Below are 26231 nucleotides of genomic sequence, written 5' to 3'. Positions count from 1 at the left end.
ACCAGCGATGAGAATCTGCACTATCTGTTCATCGTAGTGGGGTACCGATGGTCGAAAGAGGTGATCAAACTATAGAGACACCAAGGTGATTTTACACAGTCGATAGGAGTGATATAGACATGACGATCATCTGTGGTATTGGTGTAAATTACGTCTCGTGCGCGGCCCGAGAATCCAAGTGACAAACGAAAACATCGAGTTGTATCAACGTAATAAGAAAAAGGAACGCGATGACCGTGGGAAAGTTGGAATCTGATCTTTATCGCGAACCCGTCTGATGTCTGAGATTCGCAGTAAAGTGGTTGTCAATAGAAAGGAAGAGACCTACTGCATTCACCCTCCTTTCCCTTCCCGTTAGACCTCCTTTCTTCTTCCTAGTAGACTTCAAAAAATACCATATATCCAGTGATTCAAGACAGCACTCCTTTTATCTATTGATTGGGCATCGGCAGCATGAGAAGGGATGCAAGTTCTTCCTTCCGCTAGTCGTCCCGGTATTTCGAATATGCCCAGCTGGGTGACCGATAACAACTTTACTCAGGGCGATCCGATTCCGCCAAACCAAGTAGCAAGTGGGAGTGGAAGCTCGAGCAATACACAAGCTCCCTCCTTAGCTGTTCCGACACCGAGAAGCTCGACTTTAGAAGGAAAAAGTGTTGGACTGGGATTACGAATAGTGGAAGCGGGGAAAGGAGGAAGAATGCACTCGTAAGCTTGTACTTGATGTATTTTGACATGTGATAACTGACATGATAACCACACACATTGTTTGTCGCCCGCAGACCTATCGTTCTTTCTCCGGATCCCTCCCCACCCCCTGACGCTATGACGAATGACGAGAATGCGGTCGACGCAATGACTTCGCCCGTTAACGGTGATATTGCCATGTCGGAGAGTAGTCCCGACAAGCAACCACAGCCATTGAACCCAGACACGGACGCGAAGCGAGGAAGTGTCGGTAATCCCATCGAAGTCGCTCCGACCCCTGGCACTGAAAACGTGCCTACATCCACAAGCACCATCACCAAGAGTCTCTCGACAAGTATCGCTGCACCGGGACAACAAACCACTTCTTCCTCTTCCCCGACCGTCAGCTCAAACGCAGTCGCCGGTCCATCGACACATCGAAACCAAACGATAGAGGTGCTCAATCACGATACAGCCGCGCTTGCACCCACCTTTTCCTCCTCTACCGCTCAACCACCTCAACCCTTACAAGCGAATGCCAACGAGATAGACGAGTTCGAAGTCCAGACACGAGGTGGACAGACAGTACGCTGCCGAGTCTCTACAGCTTACGCCAACCAGGTTCACGTATTGACATCACAAGATGGTGCTTCCCTTCCGATCACCAAGAAAGAACTCTTGAAACTCGTGGCGAAGACGATGTCTAGCAAGAAACGAAAAGAGCGCTCTATGATTATAAATTCTTGCAAGAACAGGGAGAAAAGTTCAGCAGAGATGTCAACTTGCATCATGCCGCTAAAATTATGATTCAGCAAACGCAACGCCAATCGAAACAGCAACCCCAGCAACAACCACGCTATCAGCAGCAGCAACCGAACCAACAACAACAACCGCAAATTGAACACCATCATCTGCAAGGCCTGCACAATTCGCCGGCACAGGCAGCGCAAACAGGACGGCAGTCATTCCTATCGACAAGTTCAACCTCACAGCAACAGCAAAATCGTGGTGCGCAGCCTCAACCTCGAGCATCACCTCTCCAACCTGCTGTCTCGACCTCCCAGCTCAATGTCCCCCATACTTTCGCAGCGGCTGCTTCGCCAGCAATTGGTCCTCCAGCTCGTCCGGCCAGCGCAGCCCGTTCCACATCGCAATCTCAGCCTGCAGGGTTAACAAACTCTCCTGTTGCGACCATTCAGCAAAGACCCGAGATCAACATGATTCGTAGCAGACGCAATGAGGCCCTCCAGGCGATCGCAGCACATCTCAGCGAAGCATGGTACATACATACCTGACCATTCAGCCAATAGCTAGTGTGAAAACTAACCTTGACCGTCTTGCCTACAGGAATGTTCTTCAGATAGTGGACAATCAAACGTTTAACGAAATGAACCAATTCGTCGGTCTCTTCACTCAACTTCCCCAACAACCAGCAGTACCGCAAGCAACCGCGGCCAATGTTAGTCGACTACAGACCCAACTGAGCGAAGAACGAGAGAAGGTAGCAGACAAGGAGAGAACTGTTGTCTTCGTGACGGAATCGATGATGAGCTTGAAGACACAGCTCACGGAGGCGAACGAAAAGGTTCAACTTGCCGTCGACCAGAAAGACAAGAGTCAGCACGAACTGCAAACAATGCGACAAGCGCTCGAGATGTCACGACTTCAGATCAACGAACTGATGAAGCGAGCAGGTCCAACAGCCGAAGGGAATATGCGAGAACGAAAACTCGATGAAGAGGTGCGCAAGCTCACTGCGGAAAAGGAAGCTGCGATGGCGGAGATCCCTAAATTGCTGGCGGGCCGAGATGAGCTTCATCGTAAGGAGTTGGCAAAGGTCCAAGAATCGCACGCGAAGCAAGTCGAGCGCATCCATTCTGCACATGCCGAGAGGGTCCAGAACATCAAGAACGTCATACTCAATCATCCCAAACAGCCTTCATCGCCAACGAACCAGCAAGCTCAGAGCGCGTCTGCCTCATCGAATGTCACGATGTCCGACGACGCTCATACTGCTGAGCTTGCAAAGCTACGCGAGAATCTGAAGAAGAATAACCAGAAAATGGCGGAACTGGAAGAAGGACGAAGAAAAGAGGTGGCGGAGCTTCGAGCGCAGTTGGATCCTTCCAATAGTTCTCGGGAGAAGATGAAAGAGCTGTCGAGAAAGCACGTTGCGAGGGAGAAAGAGTTGATGGAGCAGAAATCAACTGCGGACAAGGAGATCGACGGTCTCACGACGAAGATCAAAGATCTCGAGCGACAAATCGCCATTGCAGCGGACAGCGCTGACAGCGATACGATAACACGACGGGCGCTTGAAAAGGTGCTAGACTGGGGAGAGAATATTCAGCGGCTTATGGGGAAGGATGTCTATATCTCTGGCCAGTCGGGAGAAATGGAGAGGGCGGAAGCGTTTTGCGCATCGCTGCAGTCGGTCTTTAGCGAGCTACAAGCCAAAGGAAACGACAAAGAGAGTAACAACGCTGCCGAGAAGATCGGGGAGCTGGAGAAGCAGCTTTCAGGGAAGACAGATACCTTGAAGGCGATGGACGAGCTTCTCACCAAGCAAAATCAATCGGTGGCGGCGCTCAAGAAACAGTTGGAGGAAGTTGAATCGTCTTTGGCCGCGAAGGAATCCGAGTTGGAGACTTACGTTGCCGACCTTATGCTGGTGCAAGACGAGACCGTACCGAAGGTGAACGAATTCAGGGCGGAACGAGACGCCCTGATCCGAGAGAAACAGACTTGGCAGGCTCAACTGGACGACAGGTCTCGAGCGATCGTCAGGTTGACCGAGGAGATGGATGACATGAAGAGACAGCTGGATGAGGTGAATGATCAGTTATTGACAACCTCTGACGAGAGGGTCAGAGATCGCGACGAATTGAGTGCGATGGAGAGACAACTTGATCAGTTGCGAGAGGAGAAAGCGCAGTGGAAAGAGAGGACGAAGGTGGTGAAAGCTGTGAGTTTGATATTGACGTCGATAGGCGATTTACTGATATGAGACGGGGCGGCCGAAAGGAACTAAAGGCCATGAAGAACGACCCTACGAACGCAAGTACGAGTGCCAAAGTCACAGTCAAGGAAGAGGTGGTGAGCGTCCTACGTTTAGCAGTATAGTGGCCTCAGACCGCTGACATTCTGCTTACTGTGTTGTTAGCCCGAGACCACTGGGCCATCTCAACTTAAATCCTCTCAGACCACCCCGCCTAGAGGTCCGGTCTCCAACCGACGAGGGGCTCAGGTCACGCCTCTTTTCCTGCCGAGAGACGACAACGATAGTGAATCTCAACCCTCAACGCAGACTCACACTATCGGCATTCATCCGCCTGTGAGGAAAAGGAGGAGGGTGGAATCACCAGAAGGTGCGTAATCGCAGGTTCTTTCGCAACATGTACGATGCCCGATGGACGCTGACATCTGTGCGACGCAGGGAATATTCCAGCTGCCACGCAGAACAACAGTGCGATACCTACTCCTTCCGGATCGGTTGAACCCATCGTACGACCAGTCGATCGCAAATGGGTCGAGAAAAACATCGGTGTCTGTACTCAGGTCGCAGGCGGAGAGACAAGGTGTAAATTGTGCTTGTAAGTGATCCTTTCGCACAACGATCTGCACTTGAGATGAGGTCTGATGACCCGTTTCCTCCATAGCGTACAAGAAAAGAAGTTTGCAGGATCGAATGGGAGACCACTCCCCACGATGAACGACATGTCACCTCTGCCCTCGAACTGGGACCGAGCGAAGATCGTCGATCATCTTCTGGGCCATCAAAGTGTGTTGAGGAAGTTGAAAGATAAGAGAGTGAAAGAGGGCAAGGAGGTCGCTTCGCCTTGATCGGAGAATAAGAATCAGAGGCTTCTGGTCTGTTGTATATCACGCATTGTGTATTAGGCGAAGGAGAAGCGTATTTGGGCATTGGGGGCGTATTAACCATCAATGATTGAGCGTAGCAGCATAGCATTCTGAGAGTATTGTACATGAGTCATTTTGTGTGTATAGATTCGTTAACGATAATAATGCATGGGTATAACGCGCCGACAGATACAGATAGAGCTGGGATTTTGCGCACCGTCCGGGAGATAAGTTATACATCGGTCATTGTGAGATAACACCGCGTCGGGAGTCTTGACGCTCCACTGGTGTGTTTTCACGGGCATCAACAAAACTAAGATACTTGACTTGACGTTGGTAATATGCTATCGATGCATACCACCCACCCGAAGTCTCTGGGCGCGCCGACAACCTGACTCTGACGATGCGTTCTGTATTTCGGCATTGTGATCGATCACTTGCGAAACGCCCGGCTAGATACTCTATAGATGTATCTGAGCATGCCCGACGGCCTGGATATCCGGCGGTCTGGCGATAAGATCACAAAACACGCTCGGGCCGAGTTATATATAACCCAAGTCATTTATTTATACGAAGTAAAGATCATCCTTCTGCACTGTTTATTTCGTTCAAACAACGCATGTCTCAATCAACGTATATCTGGATATCGACTTTGGTAGTCATCTTCTTATCGATCATAGCTTTGAGTAACTATAACGAAAGTAAGACCGCATACATATCTCACGTTAACGATTGGGAAGAAGGAAATATGAGCAATATTATCATCACAGGTGCGACGGGTAATGGTGAGTCTGTCGAGTCTCTTGGACCGCTGTAGCTCTATACGTAGAGCGTTGTATCTATCACATCCCCTTGGCTACGGCGTGAAGTCTTTGGGTTCTGAATCCAGGTGTGCTGACGATGTCACCAACTTCCTCTTTGTATCCTTCACCTCCCTCCTTCACATGACTGCCTCTTAACTCCACCCACCCACCCACCCACCCACAGCCGGCAGCGCCGTTCTCACCGCCGCCATCGCCTCTCCCTCCATCTCCAAGATCCTCGTCCTATCACGTCGAGAACCATTCGAAACCTCTCCCAAAGTGACTCACATCAAGATCCCCTCCGACGAATATCCAAAGGGGTTCGATGAGTTCCCGCCTAGTTTGGTGGAGAGGATGAAAGAGTATGATGCGGTCGTGTGGGCTTTAGGGATAAGTCAAATGGAAGTGAAAAAGGACGAATATATCAAGTGAGTGGGGGCGGCATTCCGGGTGGACAAAGATCACCATCTTCAACATCCATCGATCTGATCGGCAATGTTTACACTCTCCCGTGCGACGGATTACGAAGGGAATTATCTAGTATTAGTGCTGACATCACATTCCCGTCCCCTCCCCCCCCCCCAAGGATCACATACGACTACACCCTCAGCGCTGCGAAAGCTTTTAGAACCCTTGCTTCCCCTTCTCATCCATTCAAGTTCATCTACATGTCCGGTGAAGGTGCCCGACAGGACGAAAAGGGCTGGGGGTTATTCTCCAAGATCAAGGGTAGAGCGGAGAAAGAGCTGTATGCTATGAACAAGGATGGATTTGAGGTAGTCAATATTAGACCGGCTGGAATCAATCCTACCCCTGAGGTAAGTAGTCACCCTCACTACGATGCCCTTTGTGATTACCACCACGGGGTATCCATCGACGCCAGTCTGTCACACATCGCTGATCCCCATTATGTATCCCGTAGCACCGTGCTCGACTACAGAACCGCCTCGAATTCGCGCGTCAAGGTATCTTCTCAGTGTTTAACACCGTCGCCCCGAAATATGTTATTGGCGCTTCAGATCTCGGAAAGGCTTGTGTCGTCCTCGCTCGAGGACATGGATGGGAGAAAAGGGATGGAGAGGGGGTGATCGGTAATGTCGAGTTGTGCAAGTTGGCACAGGCGTTTTAGGCGTAGCTTGTGTATGGTGAACACAGAGAAGGACAATGTAAAGGGGCAGCTTTCATGAGTGTATCATGCAGTATATCCCGTTCATAGTAGCATAGTACGGTGTAGACGCGATTAAAACCATGCACGTTGGTAATGTTCTCGAATTACAGTAATGCGACGCGTTTGCTTTTGCCACTTGCCTTTAACACGTTTGCTATCGAGCACGTTCATCGTCTCAACTCTTTCCTCTGCTCATACCCCGATGCCATGCTACAACAAGCTATTTGATGAGATGCTTCCTCTCTACTAAATGTGTGTTTTGGCTATACACGGTCCTATGGAATACTGTAGACCGGAAGACCCGACGTGTCACGGTTCTCTTTTTCGAGGGGGAGTGAGCCGGATGTCCGGTATATGTTCAAGAGTGTTCTTTGATCCAGCAGCACGAACCACACCTCGAGATACCATTCATACTCCCCCGAACGAAACGTAGCCTTGTCGCTCTAATCCACTTCCAACACCGACTGTGAAGATATCCAGTGGTCTCCGCTTGCCATGGTTGTCGCCAAGCCTACACCGCGACACGAACGTATCATGAGAGGTACGATCGGTCGTATTCTACTCCTTGTGGGGTCTGCCGCGCTATACGTGTATTTCAAGTGAGTCTAAGTCGTCTTGAGCACTTCAGTCCCCCATATCTACCCAGTATAAAGGCTTTTCTAAGAAGGAGCGTCCCGCTGATGATGTTCCTCCAATTTCGATCCGACACGTCAACTTAGACCATTAAAAACGCTTCTCCAATCCCAGCTGCCCCTCTCATCCCATCTCCTAGGCTATATCCTCACTCTCCTTTCCTCCCTTCTCTTGGTACTTGGTCTTCGCCAATCACTCACCACTCCTCTCCGCTTCGCCTACAACTGCTTCATCAAGCCCTTCCTCGTCCATGTCAATCATCCAGGAGACGAAGAAGATGTACACAAATCGCGTCTTGATTCGTTCTATTCTGGTCAAGCAGATCTGTACGATAGTACCAGGACACAGTTGTTAAAAGGACGAGAGACGATGTTAGCGCTTTTGGCTAGTCATTTGAAGGCTCAACCGCAAGCTCAGGGTATGGCGGGGTTGAGGGGGAGAAAACCCAAGATTTGGGTAGATCTGGGTGGTGGGACAGGTTGGAATATCGAGAAAATGTGAGCGAGTCATCCATTTCACACTGTTATACTGTAGTCCATAATTGGCCTTGTCCATTGGAAGAAGTTGAAGCTTGACAACACAGGGGGGTAATGTGCCGTGGGAATTACGCTGATCGACCTTGCATGTTCATAGGGACGAGTACCTCCCTCTAACATATTTCGACTCGATCTACCTCATCGATCTCTGCGAGCCCTTACTCGAGATCGCCCGAGCACGAATCAAAGCGAACGGATGGAAGAATGTCCATGTACTATGTCAAGATGCGAGCAAGTTTGTACTTCCCGAATGGGAGAAAGGGGAGTTGGATCCGAGAGGTAGTTTGACAGCTATCACAATGAGTTATTCACTATCTATGGTGAGTGCTTCGCCATTCCCCACCTTAGCCGATCGTCCTGCTTCATAATTTTATAAAGTCGTCGGCGTCAGCTTCTGGACAAGGCTGATGGCTGTGATTGCGACTACTTTGCTTTTTATGTGTGTGGCACATGACAGATTCCACCTTTCTACCAACTTCTCGATCGATGTGATCAGGTCTTAGATCCAAAGACGGGTCTAATGGGAGTCGTCGATTTCTATACTTCCAGAACGGCTGATAACAAAGAACGGGTAAGTATTCTGCTCTACTTACTACCGACATCTGGAACAACGAAACTGATTTTGATTTTGATGACGGTATTAGGCGATTGGTACGGCCAGCAAGCGAGTATCATGGTTCGCAAAGTGGTTTTGGGAATGTTGGTTCGAGTTTGACAATGTCCATCTTCATGGGTCGAGGCGAGGTAAGCTTCTACTTTCATGAATGACTTACCGACGAAACGGCTTGGTGTCATTTCGAGATCGCAGCTGACAACATTTTCCGTTTACAGACTACCTTGAGTACAAGATGGGAACGATCAAGACCTACAATGGCAGGAACAATTTCCTGAATTCATGGTTCATTCAGATTCCATAGTGAGTTACCCAATCGTCCACGGTCCGCCGGTTAAACGATTTGAAATTTACTTACACCTTATACTCGACCGTAGCTATGTCTTCCTCGGGTGTTCTCGTCAGCGTGATGCCTCTGCAACTGCCAAATCTTTCCAGATCGAAGCTGGTAACGCCCTTGGTCAGACGAATACGGGTCTTCTCACTCCCACTTCGCCATTTGGCACTCCACCCATGCCGTCACCTAAATGCACAGCGGAGATGCCAGAACTGAATCTCGGTCCGAGTGCTGTTGAACAGACGATCTATGAAGTGGGGGCGCCATTGAGCCCTTTCCACTACCATCTACGAAAGGTGAGTTGCGCATGTCCCATCAGCTTCTAACGAGATGAGACAGCTCATAAGCGGGAAATAGGCATGGCGGGTCCCATATCTCGAAGAGAAGATCCACGAACAGTTCAGAACCCATATTTACGGATGGGTGAGCGAAATTGTATCTCTTGTGATACAGGCACAAAGATCAGGACTGACCACGTACCGCTTGTGCTACCAAGACCTGGGAAGATCCCGCTGTAGACGTCAAGAAGCTCGGTATCAACAAAGATGATCATGTGCTCGCGATAACATCGGCCGGTGACAACGTCCTTCATTATGCGCTCGCTGCTCAGCCCGCTCGGATCCATGCTGTTGGTAAGTCATCATCCACTCTTACTAAGGACCACCAAGCGGCGGAAGGATAAGATTAACTCTTTTGTGATTCTTTGTGGTAGACATGAACCCGTGTCAAGGTCACATTCTCGAGTTGAAGTTGGCAGCTATTCAAGCGTTGGAATATAACGATTTCTGGATGATGTTTGGTGAAGGTCGACATCCGCAATTCGAGAAGCTCTTGACGACAAAACTCTCGCCTTTCCTCTCGTCGTGAGTACTTGACGAGCACGACGATCACTCTAATCTGGGCGGAATGAATGGACAACTCACCCTACCTTCATTTGGACTTCACAGCCACGCATATGCATACTGGAAAGCCCACTCGTCCCAATTCTCTCGCAATTTCTACTTTCGCGGATACTCAGGCTGGGCCCTCCGACTTGCTCAAGTAGCCTTCTTCGTTGCTGGTGTTCGGGGCGATGTCAAGAGACTCTTTAACGCCTCGTCGACAGATGAACAAGAGAGGATATGGAGGAAGAGGTTGAGACCGATCTTTCTGAATAAAGTGATGGTGAAATTGTTCTTGGGTAATCCGTAAGTCAACTATGACATGCACCTAAGTAAGGTCACTGTATGTTGACGAAATCCCTTTACGGACGACAATCGTAGGATGTTCAATTGGCACGCGTTGGGCGTACCCATGAATCAGATGAACTGTTTCTTGAAAGATGGTAGTGTGGAAGATTTCGTTGAAGCGACATTCGATCCGATACCCAAACTGACTACGTTGAAAGTGAGTAGAACCAGTGTTCGGCAACTGCTCTCTGGCCATTTTAAGCTGATGGGGTGTGCGGTCGGTTCACGCAGGACGACAACTACTTCTTCTTCTTGTGTTTGAACGGACGATATACTCGCGCTTCATGTCCTGCCTATCTTAAGCCTGAAGGCTTCAAGCTCCTCAAATCTGGACGAGGAACGGATAGCTTTAAATTGCACACTGATACCATCTTGAAGTGAGTAGGCCTGCCTGTTGAACCAACCCGTCAGCCTGGAATGCTTTGCTATTCGTTGAACAGGAACTGACCAGATGACCGTAGCGTTCTGCGTGGTCTGCCCGACGAAAGTCTGACCAAGATCATAGTAATGGATTCGATGGACTGTGAGTGGCATCCCTCGACCATGGCCGCGGACCAAGGGCATAACTGCCGCGTTGACGCTAACATCTTCTCATAACTTAGGGTTCGACCCGATCCCGCCGTCTACCCCGCTCCCGGCGCCCACGTCCACCGCACAAGATACCCTAGACCCCACGCCCGAATTGGCATTGGAACATCTCCGCTCCGAATTGGATTATGAGATCCTGGAAATGCGACGGGTGTTGAAAATCGGTGGAATGGCTGTATGGCGAAGTGCGGGCAAGAGACCTTGGTATATCCAGAGATTTGAATTGGCAGGGTTCAGAGGTCAGTCTAACATTGCAGTAACACTTTCCTCTTCCCCACTTGCACATCGCCCCAGCATGTTGATGACTAATCGCGACGGCGACGGCGACGGCATCCGTATCGGGCTGACAAGTCCTGTGTCTTGTTTTGATCGACAGTCTCACCTATCGATATTCGTGAGAATGGAGCAGCTATTGATAGAGTCAACATGTACGCCTCGTGTGAGTATGATCTCACGACACGTGCGACGCAGTCAGCTAACGGCGGAGTGTCGGACTGATAACTTATAGTCTGGAAAGCGGAGAAAATTGAGACGGCATGATGTGAGAGAAGAAGACAAAGAGCGTAGCGGCAACAATCGAGGAGGCACATTAGAGAAAAGGGATGAGTAGGATCGTCCATCAGAAAGCATAACATCAAGAAAGATCAAAAGACTCGAGTTGTTCGGAACAAAAGCCAACCCCAAATAAATAGTAAACAGTATCATCCCGAGAAAAAGTAAAATCTGCATCATGATCTTTTCGTACTCGTACCATCTTACACAACTGTAACACTCCATCCTGTATAGCAAACCGCATATCGCCCAAGTCAATTACACTTTCGAAGAAGCCTTTTGACTCAGTGTGATCTTATCTCCGAGTGACAAGGCGATACCCTGCGTCTTACTTCTTATCCTAACATGACCCGAGATCGTCCCATCTTCTGTCCTCTCGATACTCGCGTTGGCCAGAGCGTCCTCGCCGAACAGACTCTTCGCCGCAAGGTTGGCACTGAGGAAATCACAATCGCCAGAAAGGGCAGCTTCTGGTGTGAGAAGGGCCATATGTGTGGATTTGAGGAGATGGTCGAGGTACGCTCGCAGATCATTGATGGATGTTTGCACGGCGACTTTGTTCTGTCGTGTCAAAGAGGGAATCATCAGTATACCTGCTCCAGTTAAGGTCAACGAGTATCAAATGCTTACCTCCCACTCAAACTCGGTCCACATCGCTCGGAACTGTCGAAAAATCATCAGCTGCTTTCTACCTTGATCCAGGAACCGGGAGCTTACCTGAGCTTCGTTGACATAGTTGGGCTTGATGAAGCTCATGATATCAACGTGGATGTCTGACATGACGATGGTGACGTCCGAATCTGACGCTCCTTGCTTCTGGTATGTGATAGCACCGAAGATAACACTGCAGTAAAAAGCAAACGCATTAGTAATTGAGTCCTCGGCTGATAGTTAGTGTCATGCACAACCACTTACCCAGTCTCGGTGGAAGATACCTTGACAGTCGCACTCAAGCTGTGGAAGCCTTGGGGCGCCAGTGTGACCGCCGCCGGTCTCTCCACCAATTTCAAATCACCCAAAGTCGCGAAATCGACTGTAAGATTTTGCATGGTCTCGTTTGTAGTGTTGACGAGGAGGACGTCGAGGATGATGTCGTATTGAGAGAGTGTGACAACAGTCTCTGCGTAGACGGGATCGGAGAAACCGGTGAGTTGTGAGATTCGAGAGAGTTTGGAGACAAAGTCATCTTTGATCTCAGCGGCGCCTGTAGCTCGGACTAAGTCATCGAACTAGGGTGCAGAAAGTCAGCTTGCAGTCTTGCGTCCGGGAGGTGGCAGTAGACAAAGCTCACGTCGTCTACATCACCCAGCGTTGACTTCTTTGACAGTTGTCTGAATGTGATCAAGTCGTCTGCCTGAACAGTAGCAACCTTGCTCTCCCTCTCCTTCTTCGCCAAGGCCTTCTTCTACACACGGCTGTCAGCTGACACATTATCTTGATCTTTACAAGTGGTAACTCACCTCCTCCGTAGCAACCATCTTAGCATAGGCAGCCTTTGTGTCATGCAAGAAGACATCGCTCAGGATCTTGCTCCCTTGCAGCTCTGCTAATGTCTCGATACAGTTCATGATTCGTTCTTGCGAGTCCTCGTCGATAGGAACCGCTGCGAATTTGGATTGACCGACTCGGATAACACTGGTCATGATGAGAATAGCCTCAGCTCGAAGGGTGTTGACAGCCTGGTTGTTGGACTCGTTCTCCGAGTATCTGAGGACCAATTTTGTGAGGGTAGCGGCGAGGACACTTCCAGTGAAGAAGTCACCGCCGAGGATGAGAGCTCGAAGTGGGGGTTTGGTAGCAGCACGAACTTGCTCTAGTCGAGCAGCAGCGGCGGTAGAGGTGTAGACTGTCTCGGTGGCGTAGGTACCGTCGGCCAACACACGAGTGGTGGTGATAGCCTTCGGTTGCTCTTGTGGCTTTTCGCCAGCATGTTCATCGGCCGCTTCCGCCTCATCAAGCAATCGCTGCAGAGATATCAGCTAATGTTTGTTCTCAAGTGGAAGATGATCGCTCACCTGCTCAGAAGCCAAGATTGGGATCTCTCCAAGAACTTTTCGAATCTCCGAGATCGCCTTCTTGATGTCCGCTGCACCCTCACAGTACTCTCCAACAATCCACATAGCTCCACGGAAGACCTTGCCTGACTTGATCTCGCCAAAGGTAGAGACAAGCTTCTCCGTGATGGCTGATCGAAGATTCGGGAATTTCTCGACAACTTCTCGGACGAACGCGATGACATCAACAGCTGAAGGGTTGTTTGAATCGCCGAGGAAGTCCATGAGGACGTAAACGACGTTGGCTGCGACTTCAGAGAATCTGATGGCGCAAGAGTGGATGCTTTGAATGAGCAGTTGTCGATATTCGAGGTTCTACCAACCGAATTTGAGGGTCAGTTTAGAGATCGTATACATCAAATGAAGAGAAACAGCAGCAGACGTACCTTGTCAAAGTCCTGATCCAGAGTACTCTGCAGTTGCTTCTTCAAGAATAACACGACATCCTCGACATTTCGGCTCGTGACCATCTCCAACGCAATACCAAGAGCCTTTCTCTTCACCTCCATATCGGGACTGCAGTACTCAATCAGCAGCAGTCCGGTTTGATAAACAAGCCGCTGCGCTCACCTCGACAACACCTTCAAGATATCCATAACCATGCCATCAAGAACATGCTCATGCTTGGATCGAAGGTTGTTGAAACGATCAAGGACGATGAGCTTGACGTTGTTGTCTGCCTCCTTGACGATAAGCTCGGCAAGAGCGGCAGCGGCAGCTATAAGAGATCCGAATCAGCTAGCTTCCTTATATGCTCCGTGCGTCGACTTACCCTTGACAGCTGCAGGGTTCTGAGTGAGAGTTGTCAAGCTCGTAGCCGCCTCGTACTTGACAGCGTGTGATGCAGAGTTCAAAAGCTCGAAGATACAACGGATCCACTTGGCCTGCAACGCGGTCAGTGATTCTGGTCCCTCGGATCCACGTAGAAACGAATGACTCACTCTGTGACTACCCTCCGTCTTTGCCTCCTTCCTGACAAGCTCAATCACTGCCATTTGCATCAACTCGTCCATTCCAGCAATCTGATCAAAGTTGTTGAGGAGATATCGAACGGCGGTCGGTTGGGAGATGTTGCAAAGTGTGACAAAGGCATTTCGCTTGCATGTGGAGTCGGATTCCTGCGACATACAAACCTTCGTTAGATAGTGGCCAGAAGTAGATGAGAGAAGAGCTTACAGCCGCGAGGAATGTGTCCAGAAGTTCAGGTGCATCGGGAATGAGATGTTCGTGATCCTGGAAGATGGTGTAGACGGCGAAGACAGCGTTCTTTCGCACGAATGAGTGTCGGTGTTCCTACGTGATGTAAGAACAAAAACATCAGGGTTATTCGCAGAACGAGAACACGATAAACTTACCAAGCACGATCGAACGATGGGTACTAATGGTTCCAACAGCTCTGACTCTCTGACTTTCTGCAAGAAACGTAATGTTGCTCCTCTGATGTATTCGTTGGGATGTTGCTGTACAAGTACTCAAGGTTAGTGGAAAGTCTCAGCAATTCTGCTGATCTGCAATACATACCAGATCGTTTCGGATAGCGTTGCTGCAAGTTGATGGATCATTAGCGACAAGACGAGGCAGACGTGAACAGCAGCTACTACTCACACCACCAAAATCATCTCCTGCTTGAGCTTGCCATTGTCGTCGAGCTTGGGGCAGACCCTGATCAACGTAGTACAGCATCAGCGAGTTAACTACATTCCATTCAGGACCAAAAAGCCATTACTCACTCCCAGTAGAAATGCAACATCTTCTTGAGTTGCTTGTTTCGTGAAGGCATGACGTATTGGATGATTGGCATGAGGAGTTGGGGCTATCATCATCATCATCCCATCGTGTCAGCGACGACGAACCTCGTAGGTGGTAGTACACTCACATGACCTTGACCGTTGAGTGTTCCAACGATGATCCTCCTCATAGTTTCAAGCTTGACTTCGTCTGAACCTTTTTGCAAGGCATTTCGAAGCTCTTGGGAGGAAGGTGCGTCGACCATATCATCGTGGACGATGGTGTAGCATGTCGTGGAGGGGTTCATTTCGGATGACCGCACGAGCGAGAACTAGCACGCCGATAGGGAGGAAGTAAGGTGAGGTGGGTAAGCGGTTATGGGGTGTGAGTCGAGTGTAAGGTGTGACGATGTCTTAAGCAAGTGAGTGAGTGAGTGGTTGTGGTGGTCAACGTGAAGGTGCTCGCTCTGGCTTCAGAAACGTGGCAACAGGTCGTCGCGTCCAGGTGCATACAACAGCGAGGGCGAGTATGCCACGGAGCGGTGTTATCGGAGTTATTATTCTCCACTCAGTATGGTCGGTTCATTCCGGCTTTGCGTCCTCTCACTCTCACAGCTGTTGCTTGCTGCTGGATGGATGGATGGATGCTTGCTTGCCTGCTCGCTCGCTGCTGTTGCTCCATCTCAAACAAATCATCCCAGCTACAGGTGACATTGTCAAAACAACAAAAGCTAGATCTTCCCACTCCTCCCTTCTCCACGACTCAAAAGTACACCACAAAGGGCACCCGAGCCCTCGTTACGAATTCATCTTCAATCTACCACTTCTTTCATTTCCGATAAAATGGCTACTCCTACCGTCAACGTGAGTATCACTAGTGACGACTTGTGCGGAACCTGTCTTCGCATTGCTAGTTCGATAAGGGGATGCATCAGGAGTGCACGCAGGGTGGACATGCTTTGGACCAGGATATAGCTGACGGTTCTTGTCTCCAAATGCAGGTCGTCCGATGGACCGCTCTTATCACTGGTATCACATACGGTCTTCTTCACCAATCCACATTACAGGCAAAGTACGATGAGCAAAAGGTGCGTGAAGTCTCGTCGCCGTATAACCAGCTGTGATACGAAGCTTACATACATTTTAACCTTTTTTCCCAACTTCTATCGACGGCATAAACAATCATCTCGAATGCGAATTACAAATAACCTTTTCACCCATGTCATTCACCTCTTCATATACGTCGCTGGCAACAGGTCAAGTCTCACGCTTCTCACCGGGCACATTTGATCGAGGAGGCACGAAAAGCATACGCTGCCAAGGTGAAGGCGGACAAGGCGGGTCCCTCATCATGTGAGTGTTTTTCAGGGTCATGAGCACTGGAAAGAGGACTGTGGAGGCGATGGTGGAAAATGTGCAGCATAAGTCGTTGTCGAGGAGGCGCGGGCAGACATAAGAGGCAAAGGACAACCTGGACAGCCAGGGTCTTTCTCTCACTGGGCAATTTGTCATGGAGCGGGAAGAACAGTAGCCTTAGGCATTTTATGGGACAAACAAAAGGCCATCTCGCTGATACATCTTTCCCCTTATTGCAGTGATCACCGACATTGAAGATCCTAAATTCGACTTGGAGAAGGTCATCGAGTCTTGGACCAAGGACTCATAAGCTGGGTCGTAGTCGTCGGTTGTTGACGGAGTGGAAGGAAGGGAAGGGATGGGATGGGCAGGGATTGGATCATTGAATTTTAGAACACCATTTTTTCTTTTGCAATGCAATGATATCCGGCACTGTAGTGGTGTTATCCCAGGTCACAATCCGTCGGCGCCCTATGATACTCAATGCGCCTTGGTTTATGAAGAGAAGAGGATGTCTGTAGCCTCAGCATAGATGCTCACTTCTTCAGGTTGACCAGAATGTTGTGACATCACGATTTAAAGCTGCTTGAAACCCATTTGCTCTAAAGCTACCAGAAAGTGGCCGGACGCGTCCTGGCTCATGTTCTCTTTCCTCTTCTCTCGTTTCACGTTTTACCTCTACCACATCTCAACAATCGTTACACTCGAGGGCATCACCTTCGTCCCTGACACCCGATCGCTCCGAAAGACCAGGACATCATACCTATAAAGGCCTAGCGAAGATCACTACCGCCCCACAACAGTCGATAACAAACGCAAAATGGCTCCCACTGAGCCTATAGAGATAGACGATGACTTGGTTTCTGCCGGCGAGGACAGTCAGGTCATCAATGAGGTGAGGTACAAAGCTCTTCTAATAAGGAGGGACGTATATGCTGACATCGGTTTTCGTTGCAGGAGTACAAAATCTGGAAGAAGAAGTGAGCTAACTTAGATGGAGATACAGATAACCGTTCAATAGCTGACACTCTTCCTCCTTTCCACTATCTAGCACTCCCTTCCTCTACGATACAGTCATCACGCACGCTCTCACTTGGCCAAGTCTGACCTGTCAATGGCTCCCCGACAAGACCACGTGAGCTTAGCTGTGCAGCGACTGTTACTAAAACACGCAACGAATCTGACGGTTCATTTTCCACTAGTCCCCCAGACGCGGATTATACCGCCCATCGAATGATCATCGGTACTCATACTTCTGGGCAAGCGAACGATCATCTCATCATTGCTGAAGTTAGATTGCCGAAAGCTGGTGTCGAAGCTTCGGGGAAGGAAGTGGCCGAGTTGTATGACGAGGAGAAGCAGGGTGAGTCGAGGTTTTTCAGCTCGATATCTTTCCTTCCTTTTCACCTGGAGACCACTTTCTGTATGCGGCCCAGTGTCCAATCTACCGCATTTGTGAAGCCATCGATCATTCCATTCCCCTCGCTCGCACACTGTCTGCCTTTGAGTCAAGTGCCCCTTGAAAGCGCTGCTAACCCTACTCCAAACACAGAGCTCGGCTCGCACACCAAATCACCCGCTCGAATCCACGCTATCCAAACTATCAACCACGAAGGCGAGGTCAACCGAGCCCGATACATGCCCCAAAACCCCGACTTGATCGCCACCAAGACTGTCAAAGGTGACGTTTACGTGTTCGACAGAACGAAACACGAGAGTAAAGCGCCCAGCAATGGACATTGCAAGCCGCAGATCAAGCTCAAGGGGCAGACTGCTGAAGGGTGAGTGATGATGTGCAAAATTCGCTCTGCTACTTTCGAATGTGAGCTGATGAGTGATTACTCGATAATGCAGTTACGGTTTGGCTTGGAGTGGACTCAAGGAGGGACATATCCTCAGTGCAAGCGAGGACGAGACTGTTGCGCTTTGGTGAGTCCAGCGGGGCCGATATCAGCATGAGGTAATTGCTGACACTTCGCTATCGATATAGGGATATCCAAGGGTACAAGAAGGAAGATATAAATCTGGAACCACTTGCTCTGTACACCGGACATTCTGCTTATGTTGGGGTGAGTAGTCTTTTGTGGTCATGCGACCTGACCTCGTGGCTGACGGGGATTGTAGGACGTCGATTGGCACCCTGAGAACGATTGGATGTTCGGTTCAGTTGGCGATGACAGGAAAATCATGCTGTGAGTTGGCTGAAATATCCCAGGCCATGTCAACCGGCGGGAAGTTGACCGTCTTTTGATATCAGCTGGGACACCCGAGAACGATCTACTTCTGTACCCGTCTCTCGAGTCGAGGGTCACACTGCCGAGATCAACTCGATCGCCTTTGCTCCAAGCAGTGCTCACCTCTTCCTCACTGGATCATCAGACAACGTAAGTTTCAAAGAGGTCGAGACAGAGGTCGAGAAAACTTTGTAAGAGCCTGCTGACGTCCATGACCCTTGTAAACAGACCATCGGTCTATGGGATATCCGAAAACTCACCACCAAACTCCACTCTTTCGAAGGACACACCGACGATGTTCTCCAACTCGCTTGGTCCCCTCATTCCCCTGTCCATTTCGCCTCAGCCTCTGCCGATCGACGTGTCCACATCTGGAACCTGGATTCGATCGGTGCCGAACAGACTCCCGACGATGCAGAAGACGGACCTCCCGAACTCTTGTTCGTTCATGGAGGACATACGTCCAAAGTCAGTGATATCTCCTGGAGCCCGAATGCCAAATGGCATATCGCCACGACGGCAGAGGACAATATTTTGCAAGTATGGGAACCGTCGAGACATATTAGAGTGCCAGCGGAGACCGATGTCAATGCGATGGATCTGGAGTAGGAGTAAGGGAAGACGTGGTTGGCCGGGGACGAAGGAGAACGGGACGATAGTCGACGAAAGGGGGGCGAGGGGGTAGAATATGATGGTTGAGATATAATCAATTCATCAAGCTGTTTTCGTAACATGTCATGAAAAGAATACGTTCTATCAAATTCTGTCTACATACTGTGAGCGCCCGCCCATCGAATATTATACTTTTTCACATCTCCTGCCTCAGTCTTTGAGGAACCAGCTAAGCGGCTTTCGAGTGTATCTGACTTGGCTATTCTACGCTTTGATACCACTCCCTTGCTCACTCCCATTGACCACGCCGACGCCGGCCATCCCATCCGTTTTTGTCATGGCTGCGGTCGTAGTCGTATTCTTCCTTATCTTATTCCCCTTTGGCAGAGTCAACATCTCCCAATTTGGTAAATTGTCCAATCCACCTCCAATTACTACCCGTTTAGTCTTCTTATCCGACGACTCGGGACTCTCTCCAGCAGCACCAGCCGCAGCAGGAGTAGAGGGAGTACCGGAACTGGAAGCAGAAGAAGAGGTGGAAGTGCCCGAGCTCGGGATCGCACAGACTTGTTGCCAAACGGGAGTCAGGTCGAATAGATCTATGAATTGTTGATCTACAGCTCTTGATTTAGGAGATGAGAAACGACGATATTCGTCGCAAGTAGAGGTGAGGGACCATGATTGGAGACGACGAATACAGCCGATCAAACATCCTGTTCGGTGCTGTCAAGCGTGGCGTAGCGTGGTAGGTGAGAAAGGTAGGGGTCGATGGATGTCGTTTGCAGATTGCGAGATAGGTTGGGGTACGAGGAGAGAAGTCAGAGGTCCAGAGTCAGTTTGCCTTGCAAATATCAAGACTATGGGTGAAGACTGAACACACCTTGCCCTTGTTACAATGGATCAAGATTGGATGATTCCGTTTATCCAGGATCGCAACGAGAGCAGAACAAATCACGTCCTCGGGGATATTATCGAATGGTTCCTGTTAGCGGGAAACGGACCGTCAGTATCGAGCGAGCAGATCAAGTCCGTCTCAACGGTGTGAGATGAAGACTACAGTCAGAGGTAGACTGACCTTGTTACCTGGGATACCGAATTGCTATAAATACCTCGGTTCAGCGTGATACCAAGTCCGAGTAAGCGAGGCGACTCACCATAAATTGTATATCTTGTGATTGACACCAATCCAAATTAGCGTCTGGATAATCTTCCAGCACAAGGGTCCTGCCCGAGTAGAAGAGTAACACCATATTAGCGATCTTCCCTTCCCACCCCCCTCGGACCTTTCCTTCGCCATCTATCTCTGATCAGAAAGCTCTGGATAATGATGCCACGACCCACTACCCACTCACAGAACAGTCTTCAATCGCAACGTTTCCATAAATTTGAAATTCCTCTTCTTTGGAAACCCAGATCTATAAACTCCACTGGAGACGAGCGCAAAATTCTCTGGAGGGACCAGATCTTCTTCCACTTTCGTCAATGCCGGCGGGGGGAGGTACAACGCGTTCGGGGGTGGGGCGGGGAACGTACTTCCTCCTCCTCCTCCTCCTCCTCCTGCGGTAGAGTTTGAGTTTGGAGTATGCAGACCTACGGCTGCCCCCGCGCCTGAAGTAAAGATTGTTGGTGAGGAAGTATTGGAATTTGACGCGGCTCCTGCGCTAGAGGAAGGGGCGGTGATCAGATGAGTGGAGAGGATGTTGGCTAGGAAAGGAGGAATGGAAGGAGCGGGTCGAGGTGATGAAGGAATGAGATAGGATGGTGGAGACGACATCGTTTGGAGTCGACACAGGACGCCTGAAATTGAACTCGACGACCTTGAACTTGGGCTATTACTTCGGTGTTGCTAGCTATCGAATTCGACTGCCTTGTGTTGCGAGTTTATAGTTATCGTAGACCAGGCTAATCGCCTCGAGTCTGATCGTCGGGTCTATGGTCGGTGCATCTGGGCGTGTGTTTCTCAGAGGTGAATGCAGAGCTGAGCTGTAGATAGCGAGTGATTGTCGAAGGTTTATAACGCAGGTGAAATGATCACTATATCTACTCACAAGCCATGATGAACACTCATTTCGGCCTCGTAAACATGACCACGACCTCGACGTTCACGGACATCGACAAACACTCCACTTTCTAATACAAACGGAATTGTAATGCTTCTAACCCCTTCTTTTTTGTAATGGGCCCCCTTGGTGGCCCTCGGTGAGTTCCGGCGGAGTTCGGTCCATTTAAAGTTTGGGAGGAAGATGACGCGAATCCGACCGAGGTAGGTAGGTCTACGATATAACTTACTACATAACGTTATGCTCACGAGAGGGAGAGGAGTGCATCTACTTTCGTATTACAACAACAACATTATTGCTATTTAACAAAGTCGACGTATTTCGAAAATCAAGCAAGTACTACGAACCGTATCGCTACTCGAGCATATCTTGATCTTCACCAACACATCTATATCAGGACACCGTCTTGTTAGACAAAACAACAATACTCCAAATTCACGGACATAGAACCTAGAGTACACTCTCCAACATGCTATTTGGTTCTTCGGCGTCGTCTGAAGGTGTTCGACTGGATTTGCAACCGCTTAAACCAGAGGTGAGTGGCCGTCATGCTTCAGCCCCTTCCTTTGCACACGTCTGGAATTCACTGACATGCTCCACCCCGTCGTGATTCACTGGCTGTTAGGATATACCGAACCCTACCTCTCCTGAATTCCAAACTTTCTTAAATGACTACTTTGACCTCGGTACCAAGCTTATTGAGTCGATGGGGTGAGTATTGAACATTCCTTCATTATGTGTGCCGGCGTGACGATCAGTGTGTTCAAGGGTGCGGTCGCTAACTTGGCGTGTAGAGACTGGAATCACCATTCTGTAAAACACGATGGGACTGTGCAGATTCTGAATCTGACCTCCTCATCTACCTATAACGATGTGAGCAACCATTTCATGACTATCACTGTCCCAATACGTTGGTGAACCTCACTCAGGCAACCATATTTGGCGAATGAGCTGGCTGACGTGTCTACCACCCGGCTGTAGATTCGAAAAACCCTCGGTGTGAAAGAATACTGGTGCGGTCGTCAATCGCACCACACTTCCGAATCTGTCCGTGCAATCGCTCAACCGTCCAAGAGTAAACGCGATAGCGGGTCTTTCAACCCTCGCGAACTAGTCCGTTCGTTATCTCACAAATTCACAAAACACCCAGATGTACCCCACAGTAATGGTGATGGCCAAGCAGCATTAAATGGCAGTGCAGTAGCTGAGGAAGAGGATGAGGCGGTTGAGCCGACAGAGGTGGAGAGACAAGCTCAGGTGATGAGTAATAGACCGGATGGATTGTATGAGAGGTTTAGAAGAGGCTTGTTGGAGTATCATAGCGAGGTGAGTGGCGGTGTAGAAGGCTGCATGTCGTGCTTGGATACAATTCTTTCTTCTTGAACACGGCCTGGTTAAGAGGGGGAAGGGGGTTCAGCGGTCTATCCAGCTGTGTGTTGGTTGTCAACATCGCTGACACTCTCGTTCTTGCCCACGCAGAACGAACGAGAATACATCGAAGCATGTCGAGAGACCGAACCACTCCACATATACCAAAAACACGTCGCCGAAGTCTGGCGACTGACCTACAACACCCCTCCCCCGACCAACCCCCGGACATTCGTCGTCTTGCTCCTATCTCGCGAACTGAAATCTGAACCAAGGGGTCAAAGGGCATTTATGAACATAAGTATACCGTTCTTGCATCCTGATTGTCCGGAGAAGAAGGGCGGAGAGAAATCGAGAGTGCGAGGGAAATATGTCTCGGTAGAGAGGGTTAGAGAGTTGGAGTCGGGAGATGGGGTGGAATGGAGGATGGCGACGAGTAGTGATGCGGGAGGTGAGATCGATCTTTCTGCTCGAAGCATTGTATTTTTGCTTTCTACTTTATCCCGTCCGATCTGTATGGTTTGCCGTCTGGAGCACACTTCCGCTTGGAGCTGACGGCCGAGGCTGACCTTGTCTCTCTATTGGAAACAGGCAACATCCCCCGGTTCGTTACCAACGGATCGTTACCGAACAGTATCGCAGAAGACGTCCCATCGTTTTTGAAATGGATGGTCAGGCGGTTCCCTGAGGGTGGGGAGGTGGAGACGAAACCCATCGCTGCGTGAGGGGCGGAGATCTCGTTCGATATCAGGTATTTCTTGGTGTTATGTAGTAATTGCTAGAAGTATGCGTGCAACACTGGAGAATAATGATAACGCATAGAATCGATAAATGCATGATGGTGCGATCTTTACATACTGGATTCCGTTTTTCTTTCGAATCAATCTGTTAGGTGAAAGCGGCCGATCATCCTTGTCCTAGCCAATGAGCTGCAAATCATCACGACCATGACTACGTTTCCGACTACAGCTCGTCCGCTCGTCGGTTCTTGATACCGAGCAACTCGACCTCGAAGACTAGTGTACTATCAGGAGGGATGACGGGAGGGTGACCTCGGACACCTGAACGGGTGATCAGCATTAGCATCAAAATTACAGTTTTGTTTGTAGGAAAGAAGCACGGCAAGGATACAAGACAAGACAGGACAAGAGCCGGAGCTGGAGGAAGGTGGGGTGGACTCACCATAAGCCATATCAGGTGGGATCGTCAACTTTCTCTTCTCGGAGATACACATATCGAGCAGACCTTGATCCCATCCCTTGATAACCTGACCAGCTCCGACTGCGACGCAAGACATCAAACACATCAGCGTGAATCTCAACAATGCCGATGGTGGAGTCTGACGGTGCCAGGACAAGACGGGTGATCCTGACTCACGAGTGAATTCGAAAGGCTGGTTTCGGTCAAGCGAGCTATCGAACTTGCTACCGTCTTTGGCGAGAGTTCCAGTGTAGCTATCACGGAGAAATATAATAGATCAGATCAGCCGCCATTTCCAGTCTATAATCAAGCACACAGTTCCCGGATTCAAACAGGGAGAACAGATCATACACCAAGCGAGATTGAGATGATTGCCGTCAAGTTGGGTAAATAGGACTCACTGCATACTGAGCTTGTCGCCCTTCCTTGTCTTCAAGGGACATTCGTCAGGCTTGTACTTTATCCCAATCTGAAGTTGGTCCGATGACTTGAACGCCAAGATCAGCGAGAGGGAGAGGAGCAGGGCGAGTAGGAGGGATTTGAAATGATACATCTTGCGGTGTATGTGTATGCTATGGTTGCACAGTGTAGATGTATATGTAGAAGGAGATGTTAGACGTGGACGTCGACGCGGTGACCGATATCGATAATCGACGTGTTCAACGATTACCCTCGTACCAAAGTGGTATTTTATTGACAATAGACAAAAGTGGAGGTTCATAGAGTGAGAGAGAGAGTCTGAGCGTCGTGCGTCAATCAATCTGTGTACGAGTAACATCATCATCATCATCATCATCATCATCATCATCATCATCGTCAGTCTTGCCTTCATCAACATCACCGTCTTCATCCTCAGCTCACGAGTAATCTCGCCATAGTCTATGCCACCCTTGCGTGATGGACGAAGGAACAGAGCTGGTAGAAGCTTATGGTGAGTTGGTGTAGTCCGTCTTGGAATATCAGACATCATCCTCCTGACCATCTTGATCTGAATCGATGTGCCCGCTTGATGTATGCTCATACGCTTTGATCCTTCACAGACTATCTGTTCAAATTCATCGTCATTGGTGAGCTGTCCAGATGTCGACCTCTTTGTAGAAACGAGAAGGGACAATAAGGGCGTAGCTGATATATACCACGACCAGGCGAAGCAGGGACCGGCAAATCATGTCTTCTCTATCATTGTATACATGAACAATGTACGTATACCCCTATACTTCATTGCGTCACTACGACCTATCCTTCATTACCTCCGCTGAGAGAGCGAGGGGCACTCCCCACTCATAGAGTACTGAGCTGATGTTTCCTGCTAATACACTCTAGTCAAGGAGAACTCGGCACATACTATAGGAGTAGAATTCTCAAGTAGGACATTACGAATAGGAGATCGGAATATCAAGCTGCAAGTAGGTCATCATGTCCTTCTTCAACGGATAAGATGGCGATAAAAATGTGGAGCGGACATGTAAGCACCAGTCGGTGTAGAGACGGGCATTTGAAGTCGGTGAGAGCGGACGTAAGGGGACGGAATCGGACGAGGAGGGCAACGGACGTTGCGCGTACGTCTTGAAGAAGAGGACACCGGGTGCCCAAGGGAGTTTGTCGGAGGATGTCTTCACGTTTACACGCTGACTTGATTTCTATGAAGTTGTGGGATACAGCAGGACAGGAAAGATTCAGATCAGTGACGAGATCCTATTATCGTATGTTCCTTCTCAATTCAGCTGTACTGAAGGAGGCTAACATTGCCTTGCTACCTACAGGAGGAGCAGCAGGTGCTATCCTAGTTTACGACATAACTTCGTGAGCTGCTCTGACCTTTTCTTTTCATCCAAAAAGGCGATCTAGATGAGCCTAGCTGACTGTGTTTTGTGTCAGACGCCAATCATTCGCCGACCTTTCACGATGGCTGACGGACTGTCGAGCGTTGGCATCACCTCATCTGGTGATGGTGTTGGTGGGGAACAAGTTGGATAAGGAGGAAGATAGGGAAGTGGAATATGCCGAAGGGTCAAGATTTGCCCAGGAGAATGGTACGTACCAGTGCTCGGATCGCTGACCATGTCTCAATGTGGGTACTCGTAGCTAATCACCAATATCCTGTTGTACAGGATTACTGTTTGTCGAGGTCTCATCTCTTACAGGAGAGAACGTAGCTACACCTTTCCTACTAGCAGGTCGTACCATCCTCTCCGCCATAGACGCAGGGACCATCGACCCCGACGCTGCGGGCACAGGTATTAGTTATGGTGAACGGCAACTCCGGGCGGTAGGGAGTAGTTCGAGGTTGAGTGCCGCGTTTGGGGGAGGCGGGAGCGGGTCAGTGAGGAAGAAAAGACGGAGAGATAGTGTTAGTTTGAGGGACATGGTGGGCGGGGGTCAGAGATGTAGCTGCTAGGGGCGGACCGATGGCGGAGGAAGAGGAGTGGAGGGGAGCCTCCGAAGGCATAGGAGTCAGTTGAGGACATGGCTCGCACCAAGCAATGGGTGGAGTTGGCCTGTCGCTGTGGATGTTTAGGAAGGGGGACGCTTTCATACTGTTCAGATTTTTACCTGTTGTTTTTGTTTTCGGACCTTACATACATTACATCATTGTCTATCCGTATAATACAA

General features: G+C 49.5%; 10 protein-coding genes across 10 annotated transcripts; 7 read left to right on the top strand and 3 right to left on the bottom strand.

The window, feature by feature from the left end:
* Positions 1-463: 463 nt before the first annotated feature.
* CI109_104737 (uncharacterized protein) lies at positions 464-4530 on the top strand (the record flags this gene model as incomplete). Its single annotated transcript, XM_065967542.1, has 8 exons — positions 464-708; positions 783-1374; positions 1443-1966; positions 2035-3652; positions 3712-3783; positions 3851-4055; positions 4124-4280; positions 4347-4530. The coding sequence occupies 8 exons, from the start codon at positions 464-466 to the stop codon at positions 4528-4530; spliced, it is 3597 nt and encodes a 1198-aa protein (XP_065823614.1).
* Positions 4531-5296: 766 nt separating this feature from the next.
* On the top strand, positions 5297-6480 carry CI109_104736 (uncharacterized protein; the record flags this gene model as incomplete). Its single annotated transcript, XM_065967541.1, has 4 exons — positions 5297-5333; positions 5536-5779; positions 5938-6169; positions 6274-6480. The coding sequence occupies 4 exons, from the start codon at positions 5297-5299 to the stop codon at positions 6478-6480; spliced, it is 720 nt and encodes a 239-aa protein (XP_065823613.1).
* Positions 6481-7014: 534 nt separating this feature from the next.
* CI109_104735 (uncharacterized protein) lies at positions 7015-10995 on the top strand (the record flags this gene model as incomplete). The annotated part of the gene is made up of 17 exons (XM_032008072.1): positions 7015-7118; positions 7239-7649; positions 7786-8008; positions 8146-8259; positions 8333-8432; positions 8520-8604; positions 8679-8934; positions 8996-9061; positions 9135-9270; positions 9351-9501; positions 9586-9825; positions 9901-10024; positions 10099-10244; positions 10329-10390; positions 10470-10694; positions 10832-10894; positions 10964-10995. 17 exons carry the CDS (start codon positions 7015-7017, stop codon positions 10993-10995), a joined length of 2538 nt encoding a protein of 845 aa, XP_031857623.1.
* A 270-nt stretch (positions 10996-11265) lies between these two features.
* On the bottom strand, positions 11266-15096 carry CI109_104734 (uncharacterized protein; the record flags this gene model as incomplete). Its single annotated transcript, XM_032008073.1, has 17 exons — positions 11266-11568; positions 11638-11670; positions 11725-11851; positions 11923-12236; positions 12299-12412; positions 12468-12971; positions 13023-13376; positions 13448-13577; positions 13632-13779; positions 13834-13945; positions 14003-14179; positions 14238-14354; positions 14417-14521; positions 14583-14604; positions 14667-14723; positions 14792-14874; positions 14938-15096. The coding sequence occupies 17 exons, from the start codon at positions 15094-15096 to the stop codon at positions 11266-11268; spliced, it is 2859 nt and encodes a 952-aa protein (XP_031857624.1).
* A 535-nt stretch (positions 15097-15631) lies between these two features.
* CI109_104733 (uncharacterized protein) lies at positions 15632-16454 on the top strand (the record flags this gene model as incomplete). The annotated part of the gene is made up of 4 exons (XM_032008074.1): positions 15632-15652; positions 15790-15876; positions 16045-16141; positions 16384-16454. 4 exons carry the CDS (start codon positions 15632-15634, stop codon positions 16452-16454), a joined length of 276 nt encoding a protein of 91 aa, XP_031857625.1.
* Positions 16455-16964: 510 nt separating this feature from the next.
* On the top strand, positions 16965-18987 carry CI109_104732 (histone acetyltransferase type B subunit 2; the record flags this gene model as incomplete). Its single annotated transcript, XM_032008075.1, has 10 exons — positions 16965-17039; positions 17102-17124; positions 17196-17279; positions 17347-17507; positions 17697-17925; positions 17999-18073; positions 18135-18213; positions 18269-18336; positions 18402-18528; positions 18607-18987. The coding sequence occupies 10 exons, from the start codon at positions 16965-16967 to the stop codon at positions 18985-18987; spliced, it is 1302 nt and encodes a 433-aa protein (XP_031857626.1).
* A 267-nt stretch (positions 18988-19254) lies between these two features.
* CI109_104731 (uncharacterized protein) lies at positions 19255-20764 on the bottom strand (the record flags this gene model as incomplete). The annotated part of the gene is made up of 5 exons (XM_032008076.1): positions 19255-19713; positions 19871-19972; positions 20066-20089; positions 20145-20214; positions 20343-20764. 5 exons carry the CDS (start codon positions 20762-20764, stop codon positions 19255-19257), a joined length of 1077 nt encoding a protein of 358 aa, XP_031857627.1.
* A 755-nt stretch (positions 20765-21519) lies between these two features.
* Positions 21520-23143, top strand: CI109_104730 (uncharacterized protein; the record flags this gene model as incomplete). The annotated part of the gene is made up of 6 exons (XM_032008077.1): positions 21520-21585; positions 21676-21761; positions 21845-21923; positions 22032-22376; positions 22530-22869; positions 23010-23143. 6 exons carry the CDS (start codon positions 21520-21522, stop codon positions 23141-23143), a joined length of 1050 nt encoding a protein of 349 aa, XP_031857628.1.
* A 238-nt stretch (positions 23144-23381) lies between these two features.
* CI109_104729 (FK506-binding protein 2) lies at positions 23382-24171 on the bottom strand (the record flags this gene model as incomplete). Its single annotated transcript, XM_032008078.1, has 4 exons — positions 23382-23479; positions 23601-23699; positions 23796-23872; positions 24020-24171. 4 exons carry the CDS (start codon positions 24169-24171, stop codon positions 23382-23384), a joined length of 426 nt encoding a protein of 141 aa, XP_031857629.1.
* A 344-nt stretch (positions 24172-24515) lies between these two features.
* Positions 24516-26016, top strand: CI109_104728 (uncharacterized protein; the record flags this gene model as incomplete). The annotated part of the gene is made up of 8 exons (XM_032008079.1): positions 24516-24549; positions 24659-24685; positions 24764-24817; positions 24942-25024; positions 25267-25321; positions 25382-25421; positions 25497-25651; positions 25730-26016. 8 exons carry the CDS (start codon positions 24516-24518, stop codon positions 26014-26016), a joined length of 735 nt encoding a protein of 244 aa, XP_031857630.1.
* Between the last annotated feature and the right edge of the window lie 215 nt (positions 26017-26231).

The sequence above is a fragment of the Kwoniella shandongensis genome, chromosome 8, assembly GCF_008629635.2.
Source record: "Kwoniella shandongensis chromosome 8, complete sequence".
In the NCBI taxonomy this organism is placed as follows: domain Eukaryota; kingdom Fungi; phylum Basidiomycota; class Tremellomycetes; order Tremellales; family Cryptococcaceae; genus Kwoniella; species Kwoniella shandongensis.
Note: the sequence above shows the minus strand (reverse complement) of the source record. Positions and strands in the feature narration are given on the sequence as shown.